This window comes from Chaetura pelagica, unplaced genomic scaffold (genome assembly GCF_000747805.2).
Source record: "Chaetura pelagica isolate M959 unplaced genomic scaffold, ChaPel_1.0 scaffold31, whole genome shotgun sequence".
Lineage (NCBI taxonomy): Eukaryota > Metazoa > Chordata > Aves > Apodiformes > Apodidae > Chaetura > Chaetura pelagica.
In genome coordinates, this window is record NW_009952481.1 from 3,843,521 (window position 1) to 3,862,630 (window position 19,110).

Sequence of the window (19,110 nt, forward strand, 5' to 3'; positions counted from 1 at the left end):
GCACTACGGGCTGGGGGAGGAGTGGCTGAAAAGCTGCCCAGAGGAAAAGGACCTGGGGGTGCTGGTGAACAGCCAGTTTAACATCAGCCAGTGTGTGCCCAGGTGGCCAAGAAGGCCAACAGCATCCTGGCCTGTGTCAGGAATAGTGTGGCCAGCAGGACTAGGGCAGGGATTGTCCCCCTGTGCTCAGCAGTGGTGATGTAGCACCTCAAATCCTGTATTCAGTTTTAGGCCCCTCACTACAAGAAGGACATTGAAGGGCTGCAATGAGTCCAGAGAAGGGCAACGAAGCTGGTGAAGGGTCTGGAGAACAATTCTGACGAGTACCATAGTGGAGTTGTTTAGTCTGGGGAGAAGGAGGCTGGAGGGACACCTTATTGCTCTTTACAACTCCCTGAAAGGAAGCTGTAGCGAGGTAGGAGTTGGTCTCTTCTCCTAATTAACAAGGAATAAAACAGGAGCAAGTTGTCAGGGCAGGTTTAGATTGGATATTAGGAAAAATTTCTTCACTGAAAGGGTTGTCAGGCACTGGAACAGGCTGTCCAGGGAAGTGGTGGATTCACCATGCCTGGAGGGATTTAAAAAACATACAGGTGTGTTGTATAGGCCCATGGTTTAGTGATGGATTTGGCAGTGTGCTATGTTTATGGTTGGACATGACAATCGTAAAAGTCTTTTATGAGCAAAATCATTCTGTGATTCTATGTGCTTAGGTAAGAGAAGACAGAGGAATGAGATGGGCTTACGCTGGTCCCAGAGAGCTGGAGGGATGTGGCTTGCAACTCTGGGCAAGGAGGGGAGGAGGTGTGAGATGTGCTGGCACTAGGAAAGGAGAGATGGGAGGGCTAGCTGTGCTTTTGGTGGTGTAGGAGAGATGAACAAGGTTGTGTTTGTGCTGAGAAGGAAGATGTAGAGGGATGGGGTGTGTTTGTGGTGGGCAAGAAGACACGGAGGGATGGGTCTGCTTTCTGTTAGCAAACACTCCTGACACACTGCTATGTCACTATCCAAGGTGATAGTAGCCTTGGCCTCAAGCAAGCCGTAGGGAAATGAGCCGTGTGCCGTTTATGACTTAAGGCCTCCCTCCTCCTGCTGGATCCGCCCTGTGGCAGCACAGAGCCCGTGCAGCGTGTCACTGGCCGACAAGAGCCAGGGCGTGCTTACCTCCTCTTGCTGTAATGTCAGATGATTCTTTTTATGAGAAACAACAGCAAGTTGCCCTTGTGACTTCGTGGTTGTCACACAGTGTTAGGAGAGCTGCCAATCTTATGTGAGACATTCATCTGCCTCCTCTCTTGGAGAGCTGATATGTGGTGCAGTGGCACCTAAGGATGGACTTCTGTTTTTAGGGGGAAAAGAAAACAGCTTGAGGTAAAGAAAGCACAGATGGTCCAGACATAACAAAAGAACTGATTTGTGGCTGAAAGCCAATAATTGCCAGCCTCTCCCATCATAACACAGCTTCAAAAAGGAAAAGATGCCATGGTGTAATACAGACCCATGAGGGTCTGTCGAGAAGCTCTGGTCTGTGGGAGTGTAGCCTCTGAAGTCCAGTGACTAGAAACGCTGATGACTTCTGAAGTCTGTCAGAACCACTTTCCCCTGCATATGTTCTGGAAGTGGCCACACCTGAAACAGGGCTGGGATTTCTCTCTCTGTATAGGTAACCTCAACCCCATTGATGCCTGGCTGGAGGCAGCATGCACAGTGGTGATGGGGGGCTAGTGTGTGGGAGAGGCAGAAGTGCTCGAAGACATGGTGCTTCTCAGGATTAGATGTTCAAACAAAGGCTATGGCTGGATGAGGTTTTTGCATGGCTGTTCCCAGTGTAGTGGCTGTGTGCTGGCTCTGGTGGTATCCTGCAGTGCAATCCTCTCGATTGTGATCTGGTGTCTGAGCAGCTTAGGTTGGTCATGGAGAAGCTTCTGATGTTTCTGAGAATGTGTTGCCTCCATTTCTTGTCCTTTGCTATATAACCTATATGGCACATAGGCTTATTTGCTTGACTTTGTATGTTCAGGGTCCCTCTTGAGCTGTGTGAACACCCGTTTGTAATACAGACTGGTCCAGGGAAAGCTGCCCTTTGACCATACCATTCCTGTAACATAAGAAACCATTGATTCAAAACAAGTTTGTTGGGTTTTCAGTGGCGGGAAGGCAGGTAAACAGCTGAGGAATGTGTCAGGCTGTATGACGTGTTCTCCCTCGTAGTCTGCAGCGTGTGGTGCCCAGGACTACATTTTGCAGCCATAGCCTGACAGCTGCTCCACAAATCACAGCAGCCCCTCCAGGTCACCAAGGCAGGAGGCCAGGGTGCTTCCTGAGACCTCTGTGTGCTCCCAGTGCTCTCAGTGCTCAGCAGACCCAAGTGGAAGGAAAGTGCTCATGAAATCAGGCCACAGGGAAGAAGGACACAGCAGTCCTTTGTGTTGCTGGACTCAGGCACTTTATTTTGCTCACTTAGGCAAACCCAGGGATGACCAGAGGCTTGTTCTTCTTTGTGAATTTGGAGACAGACCTTATGGGCAAATCATTTAAATGACCGTTCCTCGAGTGAGGCCAAGAACAAAGGAACCTTGATCCTGTCCTGCTTAGTACTACTTCCTCACCCCATAGAGGCACAATCTTCAAAGGCAACTTCTGCCATTATCTCTGTGGGAACAAAGAAATTAACTCCTCTCTTGGGCATATGTGACAAGAGGAGATACTTTCCCAACCAGTGTAGCTCAGCACAAACCAGTGGGACAGTAGAGTTGCAGGCATTTATCTATTATTTATTTTATTTTTAAATAGAGTAATAAGAACAGTTGGGGACTTTAGTTCACAAAATTTGTTAATAGACCCTCCCGTGAGCCAGAGCATCTGAAATGCTCATTTCCCCCATGGCCGTGCTTGGAGCCCTCTATCTGAGTGCAGTGGTATAAGGCAGGAGGCCCCACTGTTCAGAGAGGAGCTGACTTGCATCAGCTCTGGATCTGGCCCACCACTCTGCAGGGTTTTATTCGTGTGTGAAGACCTTACTGGTGTGTGACAAATCACAGTCTGTTACGGCGGGAGCAGCGCAGAGTGGGGCTGCTGCTAATTATAGGGTTGCACAACAGGGGCAGAGCAAAAAAAAAAAAAGTCCATTGTGGTTTTGAGCTCTGATGTTTTTTTGTTTCAGTTCCTTAAATAAAGAAGTATAACTGTGGGAAGCACAGGCCTCTGGGAAGCTGCTCCACTGGAGCAGTCACAAAAGCTGGTTCTTGCTGTGGCTTCACTGAGCAGGAGCCCAAGGAGCACTCTCAGAGCACTCTTCCAGTTCATTCCTATTTAACAGTTGGCACAATTACACAGTTGAGAAGGGAGAACCATAGTGAGATAACATGCCCCAAGCTTCAGCTGTGTCTGGGTGATATGATCTAACCAGGAACATGTTATTGAAAGCCAACACGCTGCTGCAATTTATAGGGTTGCAAAACGGGGGAAGAGAAAAAAAAAAAAAGTCCATTGTGGTTTTGAGCTCTGATGTTTTTTTGTTTCAGTTCCTTAAATAAAGAAGTATAACTGTGGGAAGCACAGGCCTCTGGGAAGCTGCTCCACTGGAGCAGTCACAAAAGCTGGTTCTTGCTGTGGCTTCACTGAGCAGGAGCCCAAGGAGCACTCTCAGAGCACTCTTCCAGTTCATTCCTATTTAACAGTTGGCACAATTACACAGTTGAGAAGGGAGAACCATAGTGAGATAACATGCCCCAAGCTTCAGCTGTGTCTGGGTGATATGATCTAACCAGGAACATGTTATTGAAAGCCAACACGTGACAGACTCTCAGTCTTAGTAGGAAGATCTGCTATAAGGAAATCGAATGTTTCTAAAAGAAAATGAATGTTGCAGAAGCGAAATCATAAGAGAGACAGGAAACCAGCTGGTTTTTCTCTGAGCTGTTATTTGTGCTGAATCAGCTTCAAGCTGTTCCTGTGCCTCTCCATAAGATCTTAAATCTCTCCCTTATTGGAGTTTGTCTTCTCACCTTCCCAGGGCTGCCTGCTGTTGACAGCTCTTGTGTTAGCTGACCAGCTGTCTGCTTCTCTTTCTCCTTTTTCCCGTTTCTGCAGACCACAGGGTCGGCAGTTCCTGTTGATCCCTGCGGGTCCCCAGCACCCGAGCAGGAAACTCAGCTCTATTGTCAGGAGCACAAACCAAAGGTCATTTCAGGAAAGCGCGGCAGGGTGCGGCAGCGCTGAAGGGGCGTGATGATGGCCTCGGCAGGCTTTTTTGTTTGTTTGTCCTGCGTTTGTGGTTTGTTTCGGTTTTTTTTTGTTGTTTGTGTTTTGTTGTTTTTGTGGGGTTTTTTGGTGGTTTTTTGTTTTTGTTGTTGTTTTTTGTTTTGGTTTGGTTTTTTTCCATTTCTTTAATCACTCCAACTCTTGTTTGCTCTTTCCTGGCACCTTTCCTTCAGGGATCTCTCTCACCACTGTAAGCAAAGCTTCGTAAATCCTCAAGCCTTCAGCATTAACTTCAACTTCACTTTTCAAGGAAACAGCCTTTTCTGTGTTGGCAATTTTCTGACGGCAACTACAGCAAAGCTTCAGCTTCCAGCAGCTGCTGATGTGCTGCTGACACTTCCATTGTGGTGAGGAAAGAGGTTAATGTGGATTTAAATAGTTAGGTGAAACACTCCTGCTAATTCCCCTTTGAGTCGTTTGTGTGATCCAGCACCAGACAGGAAGAGAAACTAAGGAGACCTGCCTGTCCGCTGCTCAGATGTAACCCGCAGTTCTACAGGTTTTATCTGCTGTTTAAATTTTACCTAATGGCCCCACCACTAATTCTTAGACTCTCCCTAATGCTGTTCTCTCTTGACTGCTTCTCTTGAAAGCTTAAACACACAATTTTCTTAGCACAAGCTGAGCTACATGGGTTCAAGTATCACAGTTCTCTGTCACTGGCAGTGGAATGAACACCCATAGTTCCCTCTACGACCACCTGTGTGACAAGCAGGCTGCATCAGTTTTTAATGCAAAATGTTTCTGAAAGAAGACTTGCATGTGTCTAATCAGGTGCCCACCAAAGCCCAGGTGGGCAAAACAGTTTTCCTACTGACAGTAATAATATTTGACTGAGGATGGGGTTGAATAGCAGAGCTGAGTGTAAGACAGTTTACATTGACTGTGTGCTCTTTAATCAACGAGTAACTGGGAGTAAGTTTAGTTGACTGAATTTTCCTGGTTTTAGGCTGTCATACGTTCAGTTTTAAATGAGCTGGGGTAGATTATCTTGTGAGCTGAATTTTCTCTGAAAACAGAAACCAAAGACACCTCAGGTGGCTCCTTGTAAGGTCTTTCCCAATTCAGCTCAGTGTTAGTCACCAGAAAGCTTTCTAAACAGCTAGGATGTACTAGGGGAAAATTCAGCAGGTAGTTTGTTAAGTGGGTTTTAGCGCTCATGAAGATGACAATATCCTCAGAAAAGCCAGTCTTTGTAACAGTTATCCAGAAGAAGTAGGTATTAGTAAAGTAAATATTGGCTTTGATCACTGTTGACCAGGCTGGTGGAATATTTGCTGAAGAACTCTCCTCTGTGTAGGTGTCTTTTCAAACACCAAGCATGCTGTTAGCACAGCTGCACCATCACTGCTGGGTTTTTGCAGAAGCTCTTCCTTGGATGGTGACTATGGTTATTTTCTGTCTTGCTATCTTTGTTGAGCTTTGAATGTGCTCCATTTCTGGAATTCATCTTTGCTGCTCTGCTAGATCTTTTTCAGGCTATGGCTTCCTCCTCTTTCCCCTGTTACTTACACCTCCTCTGCACTTTTTGTGTATAGTCAATGCAGCAGATGTGAAATAGAAAAATAAAAAAAGGGAAATCCCGTATGTGAGGCACTTGGAGCATTCCTGGCATCCCCGTGCCATGCAGCTGAGCCAACAATCTGGTAACCGTATCACTCATTGTCAGTGACTTGCTGTGAATCACTGGAGTCTAACAAAAGAATTAGGGAATCTAAAGGAGCTTTGCTGGACACTGGTATGGTCCCCCCTGGGATTCCTGGTCTGGCACCGAGCTGGTCCTGAGTGCTCCAATATCTCCCCTGTACCCTTCTGGTTCTCTTCAGCTGGGACAGGAGCTATTTTGTCCTAACTTCTCAGGCTATTATGAACAATATTTTATATAAGCTGGGTTTTGGAAGTGCATTGTTTGAATAATCTCCAATTGGATAAAGAATTACTTAGTGACCCTAAATCCCACAAAGCAGATTTAAAGTGGAAAAGGTTTTAACTGAGGAACTTAGAGCAAAAGGTGAATGGAATTGACAACAGAAGTTGGGCACTGAGACAAGGTATCTTCACAAAACCTTCTGCTTGAAATTTTTAGGATTTAACTGTAAAGATAAGCACCTTCTATCTAGAAAAGACAGACGATACATTCAATGATAGGAGAAAATGTTGGCTCTTCTCTGCAACTTGAGTCATAGAATGGTTTGGGTTGGAAAGAACATTTCAAGTTCACCTAGTTCAACAAGCCCTTGCAATGTGCAGAGATATCATCAGCTAGCTCAAAGCCCCACCCAACCTGACCCCAAACAATTCCAAGGATGGGGCTTCTACCACAGAATCACTGAATCACGGAATGTCCCTGGCTCGAAGAGACCTCCAGGATCATCCAGTCCAACCTGAGACCTAACACCACAAGCTCACCACTGAACCATGTCCCTAAGCACCAGGTCCATATGACATTTAAATAACTCCAGAGACAGAGACTCCACTACTGTCCTGGGCAACCTATTCCAATGCCTGACAACCCTTTCAGTGAATAAATGTTTCCTAATATCTAACCTAAACCTCCCCTGGCACAGCCTGCATCCATTCCCTCTGGTCCTACCTCATGTCCCCAGGGAGAACAGGCTGTCCCCCTCACCACCCCAACCTCCTCTCAGGTAGTTGTGAAGAGCCATGAGGTCTCTCATGAGAAGTCTCCCCTCAGCCTCCTCCTCTCCAGACTAAACAACCTCAGCTCCCTCAACTGCTCCTCACAGAACTTGTTCTCTAGGCCCTTCACAAGCCTTGCTGCCCTTTTTCAGCACTTCTATATCCTTTTTACAGTGAGGAGTCCAGAACTGAACAAAATATTCAAGGTGTGGCCTCACCAGCACCACATACAGGGGGACAATCACCTCCCTATTTCTGCTGGACACAGCATTCCTACTACAAGCCAGGATGCCATTGGTCTTCTTAGCTACTGCTGACTCATATTTAGTCAACTGTCAATCAATACCCCCAGGGCTTTTCCCAATATGCAGCTTTCCAACCAAACATCACAAGCCTGTTGCTTACCATGAGGTTGTTATGACCAAGTGCAGGACCCAGCTCTTGGCCTTGTTGATCCCCATATAAACCACCTTGCTGGGCAAACTGTTCCAGTATTGCACCACCCTAACTGTAAAACATTTCTTCATATCTAGTCCAGATCTCCCCAGTTTTAGTTTAAAACTTACCCTTTGTCCTATCACAACAGGCCCTACTAAAAAGTCAGTTCCCATCTGTTTTATAAGCCCCCTTTAAGTATTGAAAGGTCTCAATAAGGTCTCCCTGGAGCCTTTTCTTCTCCAGGATGAACAGTCCCAACTCTCTTGACTTTCTTCATGGGAGAGATGTTCCATCCTTCTGATTACTTTTGTGGCCCTCCTCTGGGCCTGTTCAAACACCTCATGTCCTGAGGACAATAGAGTTGGACACAGTACCCCAGGTGGGATCTCACCAGAGCAGAGTAGAGGGGGGAAATCACCTTCCTTGACCTGCTAGTCACACTACTTTTGATACAGCCTAGGATAAAATTGGCTTTCTGAGAAAAAAACTTGACTTTTCAGGGATTGCCCTGACCCACATGCAGGACCCTGCCCTTGGCCTTACCACTCAGCCTGGCATCATCAGCGACCTTGCTGGGAGTGCATTTGTCCCACTGTGTATGTCACTGATGAAGTTACTAAACTTCCTCTGAGGGTCATCACTCTTTTGTGGTCTCCATCTGGATGTTGACTCACCACTGATTTGCATGAATCAGTGGTTAAGTGCATTTGGCTGGTGATCTTGGGGCCATTTCTTTGCTGAAACATGGACATAATAAAATTATATGAGTTTAATTTCACAATGCCTGTTTTGGAAAAAAGGCAAAAAAAGTATGAGATGGTATTGCGGGTAGATCATCACAGCCCAGATGTCAGGACCTGGCAGTAAAATGCCAAGATCTACCTGTTTTGGGGGGGCTCTGCTGAGTATGGCAGTGTCCAGGCCATCGCTGAGGGGGCTGGGCACTTTCCATTTCTGCATCTGCAGCACCGCGTTGTGGCACTGGAAAACCTGTTACATGCCCTACCTCTCTATAGAAATTACTTGTGCTGGCTGAGAAATGGGGCAGACTAAAATTGTGTCTTGGTGTAAGTTGGCAGGATGGCTGCAGACCGTGAAGGCAGAGGGGTCACTTGAGTCATCGCTAGGCTGACAACAGAGCTGATAGGAGGGGGATGGCAGCTTCCATGTTGTGAGCTACTTTCGCTTTAAAACTTTGACTCTGATTGCACTGGCGTGAGTTCATTTCCTTTTCGGTTTTCTTTTTCATATGCAGAAACACACAGGGAGGGAGGCAGGTTTAACTTTTGCTGCTTTTTCGAAACAAGATCGAAAACGAAAAGCCACCCTGGAGACGGAAAATCCCTTACAGCTGCTCTGCAGATTTGCCACCCAAGCTCTAGGCATGAAGGGATGCAGGAAAAATGTATTGGTGGCAATGACCTTGAAAGGAAGTGGGAAGAAGCTTGTCCTTTCCTGCCACAGAGTGATCCTGTTGGACTCTCAGTCCTTTCCTCTATAGGTTTGAGCAGCTCACAGAGCAGAGGAGGACATGCTGAAAGTGCTGAGACAGGGTAGTCAGGTGCAGCCAGGAGCACTGTCCTCCCTGAATGCCTGTCTGTTGCCATGCTGATCCAAGGGCTGGATACACCCGCTTCTTGACTCCTGGAAAGCCCTTCTATGGGGAGCAGATCTATGTGGCACTCCCAAACTGCAACTGTAATTCCCCCCTTTGCTAAATGAACACCACATTAAAGATCTTACTTAGTGTGTAAGTGACATCAGGGAGAGCAAAACCAGCAGAGAGCTGGATGTGTTTGGTGTCCATACTGGCTCTGAACATGGGGACCAAGCTTTTCCCACACATCCACAGTGACGTGCTGGGTCCTCACCCCAGGCAGGCACACTTTTGGCAGTGGGTGTGCCCCTGTGGGGTGGTGGTTACTGGTGGGAAAAGGAAAAGCTGCTGAGGTGACCTTTGACATTTAAGAGTGCAAATAAGCAAGTCAGAAATAAGAAGTCTCCCTTCAAGGGTTAGGACACCGTGTTCTTCCTCACTAGAGATTTCTCTGCAGATGCACTGACTGACTCCAAGGGGTATAAAGGAGAAGTAAATAGGGGAAACAGGAAAAAGAGTTTTGCACATGACAACAACAAAGTCTTTTCTGCACTTTACAACCTGTTTCTACTCTCTGGGCCCTCTGTGCTTTGGGAAGGTCCTGGTGTTGGTGGCTCCCTGTTTTCCCAGCGGGTCTGAGTGCTGTGTTTTTGTCCTGTGCCCCTGGGAAGGGCTGTCACCATCCCCTCCAGCTCCACACATGCAGGAGGGGAGCAGAGAAACACCGATGTCTGGAGGGAGGAAGAAGAGGTGGGTCACAGTGAGGAAGTGTGCGGGCTGCATCCCATAGGGAGGATCAGGAGTCAACCTGAAGATGATCTACAGGAAAACGGGGGAGGGACTTTTTGTGAGGGCATGGAGTGATAGCACAAGGGAAACTGGCTTTAAACTGGGAGAGGATAGATTTAGATTAAATATTAGTAATAAATCCTTTCCTGTGAGGGTTGTAAGACACTGGCACAGGTTTCCCAGAGGAGCGGTGGATACTCTGTCCCTGAAAGTGCTCAAGACCAAGTTGGTTGGGGCTTAGAGCAACTTGGTCTAGTGGAAGATGTCCCTGCCCATGGCAGGGGATTTGGAACTTGATGATCTTTAAAATCTCTTCCAACCCAAACCATTCTGTGATTCTATGATTCTGTGACTTCATGTGGCAGTATCTTGGGTTGCATCACGTTTTGTGGCCGTGATGACATCCTCTCTCCCTGTTGCATCATGCTGCAGTAGGCAAGGAGGTGGAGCTTGGAGGGAGAGGCACGTGAGCTGCAAATCTGGAAGGAGCTCTCAATATGCAAAGACACAAGAAGTCTTTTTTTTTTTTGTTGTTGCTTTGTCGTCGTTGTTGTTGTTGTTTTTAACACAAGGAAATGTAATTGTCCAGATGGTGGCAAGCATTTGTCAGGGGATGGCTGGTGTGACCAAGCTGTGGTTGTGGTTATGGCAGAGCATAGTGGCTGGCAAGGAGAGGGAAGGGGAGTGCTGTGCCAAAGACGTGACTGAGGACCTCCAAAAGGGCTCGGGAAGGGGCAAGCAGTGGAGGAACCTCCCTGGACAGGCACCAGCCACTGCCCACTTCCCTGCAGCTCTGGTGGATGCAACATGGAGTCAACAGGACCCTGACAAATTAGCCAAGAACCTGTGTAGTTCGCTGATAAGGTGTTACGGATATTTTCCCTGGTTGGGTGCTAATATGGCTGGCAGGTGTGTCAGAGGGAGATGCTCTGGAGGTGCTTCCTGAGTGCTTAGAAGAGCTGGCAGGTTGCCATGAGGAGCAGGTACTCCAGAAGGTCCACCAGGGAGCAGGGCTAAAGGGTCCCACTGAGCATGGCAGAGAAGAGCAGGAAACTAGTAGCCCCTGTTGCAGGACACCTGAATCATGCTGCCCCACAGGCCCTCACCCACCCCTGCAGGGATGCCTCAGGGGCTATTAGTCTGCACCCCGCTGATGGGGTTCACCTCCTGCTGGGAGGAAAGTGGCTCTGCTGCCCCAGGCATCCTTGCTGATGCCTGTGGTTCCTGTAGTGGCTCTGGTGACCTCATGGAATGTGTTCCTCTTGGAGTTATTGTGTGATCTCCACCGCATGCAAGTGGCCCTGCTGACACAATGGGATGGGACACCCTCTTTGAGATGTCCTTCATGATCCTGTGGCATATGACTCCCTCAAGTGACATTGGTCATCCCATGGGATATGAAATACTGGGGTGATATTGGTGACCCTGTGGGAAGTGACACACCTGCCCCCAACACCTTGTGTCCCTGGTGGCTATGAGTGTTGGGACATCACCAGAGCTGGGAAGGAGAGAGCAGTATGGGGCTGCTTTCCTTGCAGCTCCAAGCCTTCCCATACTGGCCTCTCATGGGTTCTTCAGTTTCTCTGGAGGCCTGGTGTCTCTACCACCTCTGCCTTCTCAAGCTGGTGATGAAGGTCCCATGTTCCAACACTCAGGCTGGGAAGTCATGAAGGGGAGCAGGCTGTGGGACCAGCTGGCCTCAGGGCTGACCAAGTAATCACTGCATCCCGGAGCTTCAGGTTCCCTCTGCCCAGCAGAGGCCACATCAAGCAGAACTCGCCATATATCTAGATATGGTTGCATCTGGGTCTCCAGCCCAGGATGTCACAAATGAACAGAATTTCACATTTGGTGAGTAACTCTGGCAGTGATCATGTCAAGTGTAAAAACCCAGAAGGCTTGAATGAGGGTTGCCCACAGAAGTTTAGATGCTTAGTCTAAGCAGATAATGTGAACTTGCAGTTTTGGCTGAGGGCCATCAAAACCACTTTTTGGTGGTATCTCAGCAATTGCCAAAGAGCAGAAAATAATGACACCCACAAAAACAACGAGTAAAATACATAGGCTTTTAAAAATCTCAGTTTAAAAATTCTTGGTACCATACATGAGAAAACACTCAAAAGGGCAACCAGTCAATGACCTGTTAGACCTGCAGTTCTGGGAAACATCTAAGGGATGAGGGAGAATCTCCAGAATCTCTATTTTTTAAATTTAGCCCCCAAACAACAAAACATGCACAATGAGCAATGCACTGAACCTAGTACTGGCAACTCAAATAATCATTGTATGTATTCTTTATACTCTCTGCCATGCCTATTTCTGATTTTATTTGTTTCTCTGTCCCCAGCTTTCCATTCTTTTGCTTTAAAAATAATAATAATACTTATTTTTAAATTATTATTAATATTGATATTGATATTAATATTGTGGTGCTTTTGGCTTGGAACAACTGATTTTCTCTTCCTTCTAAATTATGTCCTACCAACCAACCACACTTTCATATCAAAGAAGAAAACTAGAATTCAGGCAGATTTGGTGAAAAGGAACCATACTATTCTTTTTTTGTTGTTGATGTTGTAGACTGTTCATCCTAGGTTGTAAGATACTTGAGATGAGGATTATTCGTTCATGATACTGGATTGGCATTATTGTTAACTTTATTAATGTGTGATCAAATTACACTATTACTTTACATAGATAATTTATAATAAAATAATTGGAAGTGTGAGGTATATGGATAATTGGAGCAATGTCTAAAAAGAATATGTTTCCCTTGGTAATTATGAGAGATTAAAGGAAGATCACATTTTTTGTCAGATACATAGGTGACCTGTCAGCAGAAAATCTGTAAGTCCCAGCCTCCCTTCTAACACTGAAGGAACAATATGAAAGAGAATTTTGCTTTCATCAGTGCATTTGGGAGATTTATTAGCCAGGACTAGAGAAAGACTGCCAACCTTAACTGGATTTTCCTATATTCATTCTAATGTAAATATTTCATATATTCAGTTACTTATAATAGCCTCCCAACAGAACAGGACGTTACAAATCCAACCAGATGCAAACCCAGCTTTTATGTGCATAGGGAAAAAAAATGCAAACTGAGCGATCAAGCATTTGCCAGCCAGGAAATGGAGCTTGTTCTGTGATCTCCCATGATAGTGGCCTTGGTGGTTACACACTTCTCCCAAGAGCAGAACATGGTGTGCTGGTGGAACAAAGAGAAGGGCAGGTTTCATAAGAGAGCAGAACTTGGTAAGATTTGCAACTGTGGTACATACAGATATTTTTCACCTGCTATTTATTTCCCTCTATTTACTTCTGTACACACCCAGGAGTTTGCTGCTGAGACATGGTGCAGAGCAGAGCTTTTTGAAGGGAGCACTCAAGGCAGCCTGCTGCTGAAGCGTTGTGTGCTCTACCATGAAGAGGTAAAATTTCTTGTGCTTGTTCTCTTAATAGCTAAGGTCATTCCATCTGGATGCATCTGGCTGCTCTTCCATCCCCACCAGTAACCAGCATACAGCCACACCTGGTGGCAAATGTCACGGAGGGAAATGCTCCATGTGACTCGAGGAGCAGTTGGCAAGAGAGGTACTGGAGGGGAAGATCCAAGTCACTGTGTTCCCTAAGATAGTAGGACTGATACATTCTCCTGTGCTTGTAAAGTATTTGATCCCATGTTCTGGGCATGAAGGGTCAGCTCAGGCACGTGCCTGTGATGGTGGCTGTGGGACAACTGAGCATGAAGATGCTTGGACTACTGAAAACAGGATGGACATGAAGTGATCTTTCCCTTCTTTTGTTCTACCAATTTCTGTCAATCTACAATAATAAGGACTACCTGAATCAGAAGACACACTTAGGGGGTACATATGAAATATTATTACTTATATTTAAATATAAACATAAGTATCTAATATATGAAACATATATACTATATCTAATTAACTATACTTAATTCTACAACAATATTTTTTTATTCTGAGCTCTTTTGACTTTGACAATATTATTTGTGACTGCAGTAAATTCTGCAGGGCACCTATAGACTCATTATCATAGCTCAAAATTATCACCTAATAATTTTTCTGCTCTGACAATCTGACTCATTCTTTGTTTGGATCATTTGCAAAATATCTGAGCTAGATAACTGCAGTAAACTTCAGAAATGCAGAATGATGAGACACATTCACAGAAATAAACCTAGGGCAAGTCTGTTGTGTCTCTAAGGATGTCTGATTGTCTTTTAATTTATGCCTACTGGCACAGAATATCAGCTGATGGGAGAGTCTGTTTAAGAACAAAACTGAAAAAAAACCTTTATGCAAAAGAGGAAGCAGTCATCAAAACTTGTCTATGTAATTATGGGTTATACACATATTTATCGAAGCAGAGGAAATGGAACAACTTAAAATTACACATTTAAAATGTGCTTCAGCCAACAGCCAGCATGATTAAAATCTATCCATCTTCATGCCTCTTTGTTTTACTCTTAATTGATGTTTCCACAGCTTAGTGATTTCTGGTATAGAGAGGAGAATAAGAAGGCTCTCTACAATCCATTTTGGTAGTGTTTTTCTTACGGTTTATCACAGAATTATAAGGAACCCTTTTTCTAGGTGTAGACTAGGTGTAGGTTTGGCAGATGTTGACAATCTGTTAGGAAGAGGCAGAAGGGTGTCCTTTTAAAAGGGTAAAGTTTAGGAGTTTTACAGGAGCAATTATTTTTACTTATTTCTGGGTGATGAAGCAGAGTGATGAAAAAGATTGTAGGTAAAGCTGCACTCAACAAAGACCATTGAACTGTGTTCTCAAATAGATGAAAATGTAAAAACTGGGAAAATAAAGGCCAACAAACCTCCAAGGACCACTTATGGCAATCAATATGTTTTCCTGTCTCCCTTCTGTAGAGATGAGAGAAGTAGCTACTGCTTGTTACGTGGGGTTGGGTACTCTGCTCATGATTAAATTGCTATAAAGTGTGCTGGAAGGTCACTTTTTGTTTATTGTTGATCCCTTCTGCTCTCCATTTTGTCATGGAGGTTTAGTTTAACCACAGCATCTCAGTGGAAATCTCCAATAGGTAATATTTTCTCCTCCCTTTATAACTTTGACATTCGTTGTACAAAAGCTATATGGAAGTTGTAGCTGCTTTTCAAGCCATTGCGGCAGTAGACAAACACTGAAGGAGAGAGGCTACCCAGGGAAGGAGCTAATAATCAGGTAAATAATTGTACCCACTCCCTAAGTTCTTTTCTATGGCCCCCAGAGCTGAGGACTGGGCCAAGCTTATGGCAATGGGACAAGCACACTTGAGCAGAGGATGGGATGTACCTTCCTGTCACCTCAATTTTACAACCCAGTTTAACATTTGCATCAACTGAATGACAGCCTTTCCCTTACTACTGGCCCCTTGACTTAAAATGGCTAGTCTTGCTGGCTATACTTGAAGATCTGCCCCAGTGGATCACCTGTGTGACCACAGCAGCACAGCAGAGTCAGCAATATGCCTCTCTTGTAACTTCTCCTCCTCCTCAGGTATTGGCTTGGCTTGCAGAGCCCTCAAATCCCCTTCCTAATTTCAGGGATAATGGGTATTTAATTGACGATGCACTAAAAAGTGCTACCCCTGTTCCATGTCTGTGTGGGTGCATGCCTGGAGGAGTGGGGTGCCAACCTCTGCCACTTGCTCAGAGAAGCAGATCTCCCTTCTGTGGTGGCTTCTGCTGTGCACCACATGTCAGTGAAAGTTTCTGACTGACAGGAAAGTAAAGGAATCACAGGAACTCTCAGTGGTGCCTGACTCCTTCTGTTGCAGTTTTGTGAGCTCTCAGTCAACTGACTTCACTCGAAGGCTTTGATTTTGTTTAATTTCTTCTGTTCTTCCTTTCCCCCCCTTCTTCCTTCCTTTCCCCCTCTCTCTTTTTTTTTCCTCTTTTTTTTTCTTCTTCTTTTTTTTTTTTTTCCTATCCCTTTTTTTTTTTTTTTCTTTTTTTTTTTTTTTTTTTTTCCTTCCCCTTTTTTTTTTTTTTTCCTTTTTTTTTTTTTTAAGACATCTTGCATTGTAGGACTGCTCAGATACATGCAAAAAATTTTTCCTTTTTTTTTTTTTTAAGACATCTTGCATTGTAGGACTGCTCAGATACATGCAAAAAATGTTTGTACTTTTCCCCTGGAGAAGGGCAACTACAGATGGCAGGTCTTGGCAGAATTTCATTTAATTGCTCATTGAGGTAGCCTGAAAAGCTGGATATTCAGGTTTGCTTAAAGAGGACCTGAAATGACGCACGAGCTGTGTTTGACCCCATGTTTGAAGAAAATGCCCTCATGAGACCTTTTCAATGGTTTGAGCCTTGACAGTAAAGGCACTGGTAGAGTAAAGAGTGCTTTGAAAACTGCTTTAATATACTCTGATTTTTCCTCTGCATAGTTAAAACTTATATTACCAATTTCCTTCTCTGTATTAGAAAGGCCTTAATAATGTTCAATCATGCTTATAGAAAAGAGTTTCTAAAAGAATAGGGGTCTGAACAAGAGACAGAAACCGGCTTGGCTTTCAGAGGAAGATTCCTGGACTTTATACAGGCGGATGTGAACAGTATGCGATGAGTTTCCAAACACAGCCTTATAGACACCTTCATATAGTATTCAAAAGGAAAAAGGGAGACAAGATACCTTTAATTTAAGTGTAGTCCTCCTAAATGCCTTCCAGCTCTCTAAAGAAATGGAGAAAAGCTTCTCACTGAGGTGGTTCTTCAGCTCAATACTGGGAAATCTGTGATTATGCCATGCTGAGTGTCCAGTGCTGTGCTGCCTGTCTAGGTGTGCTGGGGACTTCAGGTGTGAAAGATGCAATGGAAGAACAGGGCAGTTTAACATTTGAAGTCTCCGGAGCCTTTGAAGCTGCTTTGGGGTGAAGCAGGAAAGATCAAGTAAGAAAGACAAAAATACAGGAGATGGCAAAGGTTGTTAGAATGATGTTTCCATGTGCTGGAGACATGCAACAGGAACCTCAAAACCTTACTGATCTCTTACAGCTGATAAACAAAACCAGAGGATGATGCAATGAGCTCAGCACAGGAAGCTGTTCCTGACTCTTTTCCCGGGCTTATTCCTGGAAAACAACTGTTCTGGTGCTCTCGGTGTAGAAACACATAGCTGTTATGCAGAGAGGAAAACCAATGGAAACTGGAGTCTGTGCATCCAGAAAATCCTGTGACATTGAAGGCTTTGCAGGAAGTAATTCAGACTGTGAAACCTTCTAGAAAACAGGTATTGCATCATATGGGTATTGTATCATGTCAAGAGAGGGTTAATTTCTTGCTTCACATGAGTGGGCAGGTCCCCCAGAATTCACTCAGCAGAGCAGTGAGTCATCCCCCAAAGCAGCCCTCAGAGTGGTCTCATCCATTATCCAGCTTTGCTTAGGTCACATATGAAGTCACCCTCATTTTACAAACCAAACCTTAAGTTACTGATTCTAAAACCACAAGCACACACTTTTAAGGGTGGGAGAAAATAAATATCTAAATTCTTGAACTCTGTGACAAGCCTTTCAGACATTATTTCACTTGTTGAAAGGCTTGATGCTGAAAACATCCCCTCTTCAAAGCACACAAATCAGTCACCCTGTTTTTGTCACGCTTCTGTAAGTACCTATATTGAAAGGTCACCAAAGCCCAGTACACGAATATTTTCTTTTTATAATTTTGTGGAAAAACTCAGACCTCACCTCGAAGATTTTCTTGTTGTAGGTATCCTGTTGACTTAAATGTGGTTGTTGCTGTCTGAGTTTTTCTTCACCCTGTAGTTCAGCCCTGGCTGATTGTGGTGATAAGCTGTTTCCTCTGACTGGCTGTAGTAACAGATCTTTTTGGACACAGTGGGCTGAGCAGTTGCTTTCCTTCCTTGTTTTGTGGTGTAATCAAAGATCAGTATTACCTGATTAAGAAGACCTTCAGCTGTATGGCTGAGTTTATCTGACTGAATGAGCTGTGGAAAAGGAGCATGTGCATTTTCCTGGATTTCTCCAAGTGCCTTTTATCTTGCTTTATTGTTGGTGGCTGGTTGAAGAAGCAATGGACATCTGAAGGTGAAATTCCATTTGCCACCTCAGGGTCCACCCTTGGACTTGATGGCAGTTACCCAGAGAAGCAGTGCTCAGGAGAAAGGGCCTATGATCCAGTTATGAGAAAGCAGGAGGTTCCTTCAGAAACTGAGAACATTTCTTGGAGTCTGGGCAACATGACTTAGAATCACAGAACGTCTTGGGTTGGAAGGGACCTCTAAAGAGCATCTAGTCCAACCCCCCTACAATAAGCCAGGACATTGACAGCTACAGCAGATTTCTCAGAGCCTCATCAAGCCTGACTTTGAATGTCTCCAGGGATGGGATCTCCACCATCTCTCAAAGAAACCCGTTCCAGTGATGCACTACCCTCATTTTATAGAACTTTTTCTCAATTCAACCTAATACTACCCTTTTATAGCTTAAAACCATTACCCCTTGTCCTATTGTTACATGCCCTAGTGAACGAATCTTCCCCAGTCTTCTGTATGCGCCTTTCAGGTACTGAAAGGTTGCTATAAGGTCCACCTGGCATCTCCTCTTCTTCAGGCTGAACAACCTCAACTATACCAGCCTGTCTTCAAGAGAGAGGTGCTCCAGCCCTCTGATCATTTTCATTGCCCTTCTCTCAACATACTCCAACAGGTCCACATCCTTCTTGTTTTGGGGGCTCCAGAGCTGGACACAGTACTCCAGGTCAGGTCTACCCAGGGCAGAGTAGAGGGTCAGAATCACCTCTCTCGATCTGCTGGCCACACTTCTGATGCAGCCCAGCATGGAGTTGGCCTTCTGGGCTGCAATTGCATATTGGTAGTTCATGTCCAGCTTTTGATCTACTAGTACCCTTGCATCCTTTTCCACAGCGCTGCTCTCTACCATGTCTTCCCCCAGCCTGTATTCATATCCCTGGCCCAGGTGCAGGACCCTGCACTTGGCCTTCTTGAACCTCATGAGGTTCACCTGGGCCCACTTCTCCAGCTTGTCCAGGTCCCTCAGGATGGCATCCTGTTGACCGCACCACCCAGCTTGGTGTCATTGGCAAACTTGCTGAGGGTGCTCTCAATGCCACTGTTAGTATCATTTATGAAGGTATTAACCAACAGTGGTCCCAGTATGGACCCTTGAGGGACACAACTTGTCGCTGTTTTCCATCTGGACACTGAGCCATTGACCACTGCCCTCTGGATGTGACCATGAAGCCAATTCCTTATCCACTGAACAGTCCACTCATCAAGCCCAGATCTCATCTTGGAAAGCTGATTTTCAGCATGACTATGTAAGGCCTTCACACACAGCTTGCCCATGCACAGAAATA

At 45.2% G+C, this 19,110-nt stretch overlaps 2 protein-coding genes across 2 annotated transcripts in view; one reads left to right on the forward strand and one right to left on the reverse strand.

The window, feature by feature from the left end:
• Positions 1-612, reverse strand: part of PMAIP1 (phorbol-12-myristate-13-acetate-induced protein 1) — a 3,001-nt gene extending 2,389 nt beyond the window's left edge. Inside the window, exon 1 of the mRNA XM_010008773.1 lies at positions 592-612. Coding sequence (XP_010007075.1) covers positions 592-612 — 21 coding nt within the window. The remainder of the gene's footprint in view (positions 1-591) is intronic.
• Positions 613-5,422: 4,810 nt separating this feature from the next.
• CCBE1 (collagen and calcium binding EGF domains 1) overlaps positions 5,423-19,110 on the forward strand; it is a 159,167-nt gene continuing 145,479 nt past the window's right edge. Inside the window, exon 1 of the mRNA XM_010008774.1 lies at positions 5,423-5,478. Coding sequence (XP_010007076.1) covers positions 5,423-5,478 — 56 coding nt within the window. The remainder of the gene's footprint in view (positions 5,479-19,110) is intronic.